We start from the raw sequence: 7,821 nt of genomic DNA, 5'->3' as shown, positions 1-7,821 counted from the left end.
AGCTGAAAAATAGAATGAATATCACTTTTTCTACCGTTAATTTCTGTGGAAATTTGTCTCGCATAAAAATCATGTTTCGCTTTGTTCAATTTGCAGCGAAGTTGAAGTCAATCAATGAAGTTGAAGTACAAGAGTGAGGAAGTACAATTTTAAGCTTAATTAAATATGCATGTACATATGTACATAACGATTTTTAAGTAAAATCCAAATACCTAAATACATACATATGTATGTACATATGTATAAAAACTGATTTATACAATTTTAATTAATTTTAATCTTTTAAGACATTTTCTGATTTCAATTTAATATAAATAAGTATGTCAACTTATCTAGGCATTCTACATTAGTTTCTCTGTAAGGCATTCTTTGTTCGCTTCTTTGGATTCTGTTTATCCATGCGTTCTCCCTTCGTTGGAAGGTAATGCTGCGGGTAAGGGCTTACCGCCAATGACATGCCCATGTTAAAAGAAGGCCTTCTTGAAGCGAAAGTGTAAGCGATTCCCATCGCCTAGCTCGTTTCCACTTTCGTTTCTGTGATAATCGTGGTTTTTGCTGGGTATCTTCAGTTCGTTTCTGATCAATTTTAATATTCAAACATTTCAAACTAATGGAACGCTATGAGACAAATTTAGTTCTCGCTTCTTTTCTTCGCGAATAGTTCAGAGAAGATTTGCTCCCGTTTCGTTCTTTGTCAGAAAGTTCCTGAAACTCTAGTTCCAACTTGTTCTTCGAGAGAAAATTCCTAAGACTTTTGTTCCCGTTTTGTTCTTTACTAAAATGTTCCGGAGACTTTTGTTCCCATTTTACTCTCTTAGAAATGTTCCCGAAATTATTGTTCGCATTTTGTTCTCTTTGGGAACGTTCCACAGTATTTTATTCTTATAAAATTCCCATTGCGAATGTTTTCGACAGTTTTGTTTTCATTTCGGTTTTGTTTTTGAAGCGTTCCTGGGAACAAAACTACGATAAGGACGCTTAGTTTTGATTATACCTTTTTTTTATCGGTCCCTGGTTTTTAGGACCCGTAAGAGTGAAGATTGGCCTCTCCTACCACGAATCCAATGAAAGCATCTGATGAGGCGGATCTTGGAGTTTTCGAAAGATTCTGTGAAAGATTTACGGACCTTTACGCGTTGGTGATGGCGAATATCGCAGACGATTTAACGATGAGCTGTATGAGCGCTGGCTTGGCCATGTCGTTCGAATGGACAGAAACGCTCCTGCTCTGAAAATATTCAACGCGGGCCGCGATACTGGTAACAGAGGAAGAGGAAGGCGTACTCTGCGTTGCAAATACCAGGTGGAGAAGGACTTGGCTTCACTTGGCATTTCCAATTGGCGTCAGTTAGCACAGAAGAGAAATGACTGGCGTGCTGTTGTGGACTCGGCCAAAATCGCTTAGGCGGTTACAGTGCCAATAAAAAAGAAGAAAAAGAAGAGTGAAGATTTTTATATCGCTCTTGAAATAAGTTTTTAAACTGGGGCGCGGTAATTAAAACTCTTTTGTTTCGTATGCCATACCAACCATCTAAGCTAGTGCGCATTCCTAAATTAAGCTTACTTAGCTTAAACTTACCAAGCCTACTCGCTGCCATTTCGTAATTCACTCTGTGGTTAATTTTGGCTCAGCTGTCATTATAATCAAATCGAAAACAAATGAGATTAGTTAAGTAATGAAGAACTTGCATTGATGAGCCTCTTGCGGCGATTCTCGATAGACTTACTTAATATCAGAATACTCTTGGCATCGAAAAAACTTAATGACTTCCGCCAACACAGACAACTGTTGACATACATATGTATATCGCGATTTTTATTCAATTATTAGGTCAACGCAAAAATTAACACGACGCACACGAGTCCCACCGGAATATTCACACCCACGTTCAATTGCAAATATGTGTGTACTTATGTATGCATGATATGAACATAAGCAGCACACATGGTTAGATTTTGGTGGACCAATTATAGCAAATATGGGCGTTTGCAAACTGCCTGCAGCAGTCAAGTGCACAAACGTAAATATCTACAAACCCAAATGCGTGCGGCATTAATACTCTCATACGTTTCAGCTGGCAAATTTGTAAATAAACCAATAGCATTATTTATGTGTGTTAGTGTGTAGATATGCGGTTGGTGAGGCACTTGTGTTGCTCATTTGTTTATATGTACATATATCAGTGTAAACCGTTGAGATGCCCCGAGCTATCGATAGCAAAGTAAGCGTGAATATATTTGCTACAACACAAATTTACACACATACAGTATTGGCCAATACAATAGCACCCCCATTTCAAAGTGATATTGTTTGCCACTCATGTTTATTTATTTATTTTTAAGAATTTTCAATTAAAACACAGTTCATTCTCTCACAAAACTCATATAAACTCAAGTTTAAAACTTTTTAAAAGGCCGCAAAAAAGTGCAACAAATTTTCACCCAAATTTCAAACTTTTTTCTCAGAAGCGGTAGAATTTTTTTGAATACACAGTTTTATAGCCCAGTTCATTAGCCCATAGTCTAATAATGTGCAAGTTTCAAGTGGCTAAAAATTACCGTTGATTTTTTAGAATTTTTTTCGCCGAGGATGTTGCGGGTTTCTGCCATATAAAAGTAAATTGTGTTTAGTCGTTATATGGAAGCAAATGAGACAAAAAAAAATTCTAAAAAATCAACGGTAATCTTTAGCGACTTGAAACTTCCACATTATTGGACAAAATTGAATGCGCTATAAAACTGTGTACTCAAAAAAATTCTAGAGCTTCTGAAAAAAAAGTTTGAAATTTAAGGGAAAGTTTGTTGCACTTTTTTGCGGTCTTTTAAAAAGTTAAAAACATTGGTTTATATGGGTTTTGTTAGAGATTGAACTGTATTTTAATTGAAAATTCTTAAAACCAAATAATTAAACGTAAGTGGCAATCAATATCGCTTTGAAAGGGGGGTGTTATAGATATGTCCAATACTGTATGTATTCATCTATATATTTCGATAAATTTGTTTGTATTGGCCACACATAGGGGTAAAATTAGTATTAAGTGGCAAAAAATACCTGAGTAAATCTTGCCAAGGGCGAATGAATGCCCATCATTGTGAACTAAGGCAGCACATAGTCGTATGTACATATGTACGTATGTAGATAATACAAATATCACCTATATGGAAATATGTAGCCGCTTGATGCAATGTAAACACAATCGTTCCGATAGGCTGCTTAATTAGGCCAGACGTGTGGATTTCTATATTTGTTTGCTAGCTGCCGGTGCTAACAAATGCCACTATGTACACAAATATACATACATACTTATGCTTCACAATTAAATATAGGCCAGCGTGATTGCCTTTGGTTGGCTTATACGCCTATGTGTATGCTGCACTGTAGACACCTTATTATTTCGATAGAAAATTAGTTCTACGATTAGCAGTTCACAGTGGTGGGGGTGTAACAGCAATGTTGGCCTGCTGTGTGGATGTATGTGTGTATGTGTGTGTGTGCGGTTGAATATGTGCAATGGACGACAACGCGTGCTTGCTGATAACTTATTGGCAAAATGGAGCAAGGAGTACTCAGTAGGTTAAATAGTCTTCTTAGGTATCTACATACATGCATAAATTTTGTGCCAATGAAAAGCTTTATATGTACATACAAGAAGCGTGTATGTTGATAGCAAAATCTCAATTTTCTGAATCTGCAGAAATTAAGATGAAATTATAGGGGCCTTTGTGAATATATGTATGCGTGCGTGTATTAATTTGTGCGTCATATTTACATTCTATAGTTACTTAGTATAACAGAGGAAAATTTCTTTGTGAACTACTTATGTAGGTAGCAAACTTCCTTGCCGGATACTCTATTTGAAGTAGGATGTAATGAATTGCTTATTGCCAAATTAAATCGGATGGTACAACAGTGCTTCACTCTTGTTGGGGAAACAACTCAGTATTAAAGTTTTAGTAGGAAATTACAACTTTTTCAAGCCAGAGATAAAATGTTAGAGATATCTAAAAACACTGAATATAAGGCTATGTTATAGACTATTGGCCTTATTCATAAAAAATAAAGTAGGTTTAAAGAGCTTTATAAAATGACGTTTTCATACATTTTTCAGTTTATAAACCTTTTTTAAAGCTACTTTATTTTTCATGAATAAGGCCATATATCTACATATATGTATATTAATGCTTTAACACAAATTTTGTTACCGTTCGTTTGGCGATTCTACTGATTTAAAAACCAAGAACAGTATTGGAAAGCTATTTTTGCGTAGATGAGGATAGTTTTTATGGTTTCAAAATTGGTAGAAAGTTACGGCCAAAATCGTTTTTGTTGAAGATGAAGGCAAAATTTGAAGATAAAGACGAAAACATATACAACGAGAATACGTAATATACATACCAGTACGTAATATAATACATACCGCTCAGCCGCTCGCCACTCATTGCGTGTCCTCGGCCTTAGGATAACTGAAAAGTTAAGAAAATGTAATCAAATTTTTTGATAAGAATTTTTTGATACAGTCATCAGAAATCTGATAATCGAAAATTTTCAAGTTTCTTATCACCAAAGTTTATAGTTATTGAAATTTATCGGATCATCCATGTTTATTAAGTTGTCGGAATGTATCGAGTTGATTGAGTTATCGTAGCAACTTAGTTGTCGATATGTATCGATAGCTATCGTGTTATAAAAATGTATCGTATTATCGAAAGTTATCAAGTTAATGAAATTTCATTTTAAATGATATTTATTGAATAAATACATATTCATCAAGTGATCCAAATTTATAGAGTTATCAAAGTTTTTATTGATTTATCGAAATGTTTTGGTAGTTATCGAATTTTTTCGGTTTATGGAACCGAAGGTTTTGGTTTTTGAAAGCATATCGGGCTATCGAAATTTCTGGAATTACAAGAGTTTATCAAGTTATCACTATTTATCGAACTTTATCGGGTTACCATAGTGTATCGAGTTAACGAAATTTGTCGATAGATATGAAACTCTATGAAGCTATAAAAATAGAGTTGTTTGTATATTGTTTATTGTATATGTAAATTTTTGAGTTATCGAAATTTATACAGTTCCGCAAAAGAAGGTATCTAGGTTTATCGAAAGTAATCGAACTTTATCGAGTTATGGGATTTTATGAAGTTATCGGAAGTTACTGTTTTTGAAATTCATTGAGCTATCCACACGTATCGAATTTCGGAAATCTATCGACTAACTGAAATGCATAGAGTTATCTAAATTCACAAAGTTTTTTAAAATTAGTCGAGTTATCGAGAATTATCGAGTGTCAGCCTAATTGAAAATTGTGTCCCATGATTTGACTTTGACGCGTAATATGAGAGCGACCCACATGAAATTGAATTTGTAGAGTTTCTCGAATCACTTGTGAATTGAATTTGCTAATTTATCGTGAAATATTTACTAAAGATTATTATTTCTCTTTTATCAAAATGTCATACCTTAGTTTGCTAAATCTAATTCTGATGATATTCGGCAGCACAACCATTACCTTATTGAATTTTTGAACAATTTAACTGCCAGCGGACTGCCTCTGCATAAACTGGTAAGAAAAAAAAAAGTGTAATCGATTACTTATAGGCACGCAACATAAATACAACTAACGCTTTGGTGAATCGTACTTGCATGCGTGTAAAACAAATACATATATAAAATCTCTTTAGATGGTGATGTTTTAAGTGGCATTTCAAGTGGCTTACGAATATTAGTTTCTTGTCCTATTCTGGCACTCTTTGGCCCTTTTCGTTCCAGCGTACACAGTTTAGAATCATTCTCGCTTTTTGTATGACCTGTATTTTCTCATGGCAAAATTGTGTGCTAGTAGACTTCGTTCATTTGACACATTGCGGTTGAAAATTTCAGATACTTCAGACCAAGTTCATATGTTTGACGAGCAAAGGGTTTATAAAAAAACATTGGTTATAGAGAAATTGTTGCCCAGTTAAAGCGTAACGCTAATAAAATAATAAAAATAAAAAAAATATATATATACATTTTTAGTCACGTTTTTAGTCAGAATTTCGACAGTACCTGGAAATCTTAGTTCTTATTATAAAGCTACTCATATGAAGACCGAATAGTTCCATGAGGTTACCACACTTCTTTGCATGAATTGTGTTTCCTTTCCTTTACAACCCGACGGGGATTCGCATCCACAGCTACCACCATTTAAAGTTCTCCTCACTGGGCTTCTACCGTTAGTGCCACTAGATGGCTGGGTGGCGCCTCATTGAAGTTGGCCATATAACAGGAGGTGAACAACAGTTGGGTGCGTCCTCCAAGATGAAATTAGACAACATTTATACGTTAATGGCGGTTCGAGTGGTCCTTACCAGTGCTGCTAACTGTAGTTGAGATTGAAGTGTAGAATAAGAAGAAGCGTATTGTTATTGTCTTAGTTCCTTTTTCTTAATCACTTCCGCTTAAAATAATCGTTCGCGATAAGCTGAACTCTATTTTATTTCTTTGCTCTTACAAAATTAGAATAAAAATAGTTCTTTTTTTGAGAGAAACAACAATAACAAAAAGGGCAGTAAAAAAATTGCTGTGGACTGCCGCAAAAAAAAACACCACAACCACAAACAGCTTACGCCATTTCGAGTACCGCAATTTGTTGGTTATGCCGCAGCGTCGTTTAAAAAGTAGCAATAGAGAAAGAAAGAAAAAAGCGATAATATTAAAAAAATTCTTAAAATAACTCAACTTCCGCTTCCGTGATTGGCAATGATAACAGTTGCATTTCCCAGCTATCCACTACTTCTCGAGTGAAGAACTCAAACACAAGCAGCCCATTCAGTTTACTTTTTTGTGTGTTTTGTTTTTTTTTTGTAATTTGCTTGCATTTTTTGAAAATGATAGTACTGCAGCGAAATAGAGCTTTAAATAGACTTCCTGCCGCGCTTGGCATACTGCTTACTTATTTTATTTATTTAACCGCTTTCGCATGACGAAATACGCGAATGTAAAATAAACACAAACAAAGAAAGAAAGAGTGGAGTCAAAAAAAGGAGCTGAAATTCATAACTTGCATTTAAAGTTAATTGCAAACGATTTAAAAGAACTATAGGTATGTTCATGTATATATATTAGGGTGTTTCTTAAAATCAAATAAACGATTTTTTTCATCATTCACCGCCTCAATCGGTAATGAGACGGTCACAGATATCACATATAAATTTTGGTCCCGATTGGAGTTGGTTAAGACGTCTTCATTGGGTAATCTAAAATTTGACCTCTGTGCGATACGCCTTAACCGATTACAATTGGGACCAAAATTTATATGTTTTATCATCGTCTATGGTAGTATCGATTTTGGGTATTAGATGAAAAAAAAAATTTAATTTTATGAGTCTCCGCAGAGGAAAACTTACGCCTTAGTCGTCTCCAATCGGGACCAAAATGTATATGTGATATCTTCGACTATATTTAGTAGTATCGACGTAGGGATTTCGGCTTAGGAAATCTCATATAAAAGTTTGTTTCCTACATTTAAGGACCACCCTAATGTATATATATGTTGATACAAAGCAAGTACGCTAGAAATATATCTAGATATATGTATCTAGCTACGACTGTTGGCATTTGTTGAATGCTATATTTAGTTCAACGGGTTGTAGTACTGTGAGTGATTGGCAAGTGAGTGCGCGTAGTATACTTCAAACAAAGTACTTTCTGTTTTGCTATGCATAATGATTGCTTGTATGTAGTGCTATTAATAGCGCTAGGTCTAACTCGAGTGCCAACGTCGACTTCAACGTCGCGCAGTGTAACGTCCCCATATGATCAGGAGCAAAAAA

The 7,821-nt window shown here is 34.9% G+C and overlaps 1 protein-coding gene across 2 annotated transcripts in view; it reads left to right on the top strand.

The window, feature by feature from the left end:
- The window catches only part of LOC118737779 (cation-independent mannose-6-phosphate receptor), a 196,249-nt gene that overhangs the window by 120,227 nt on the left and 68,201 nt on the right, over window positions 1–7,821 (top strand). Inside the window, exon 15 of one of the 2 annotated variants that reach the window (XM_036468532.1) lies at window positions 5,472–5,570. The exons of the other annotated variant lie outside the window; for it this stretch is intronic. Within the exon in view, the coding sequence (XP_036324425.1) occupies window positions 5,472–5,570 (99 nt within the window). The remainder of the gene's footprint in view (window positions 1–5,471; window positions 5,571–7,821) is intronic. 2 annotated transcript variants of the gene reach the window in all.

Source organism: Rhagoletis pomonella, unplaced genomic scaffold (genome assembly GCF_013731165.1).
Source record: "Rhagoletis pomonella isolate Grant_MI unplaced genomic scaffold, Rhpom_1.0 Rhpom_scaffold_00004, whole genome shotgun sequence".
NCBI classification, from domain to species: Eukaryota; Metazoa; Arthropoda; class Insecta; order Diptera; family Tephritidae; genus Rhagoletis; species Rhagoletis pomonella.
Note: the sequence above shows the minus strand (reverse complement) of the source record. Positions and strands in the feature narration are given on the sequence as shown.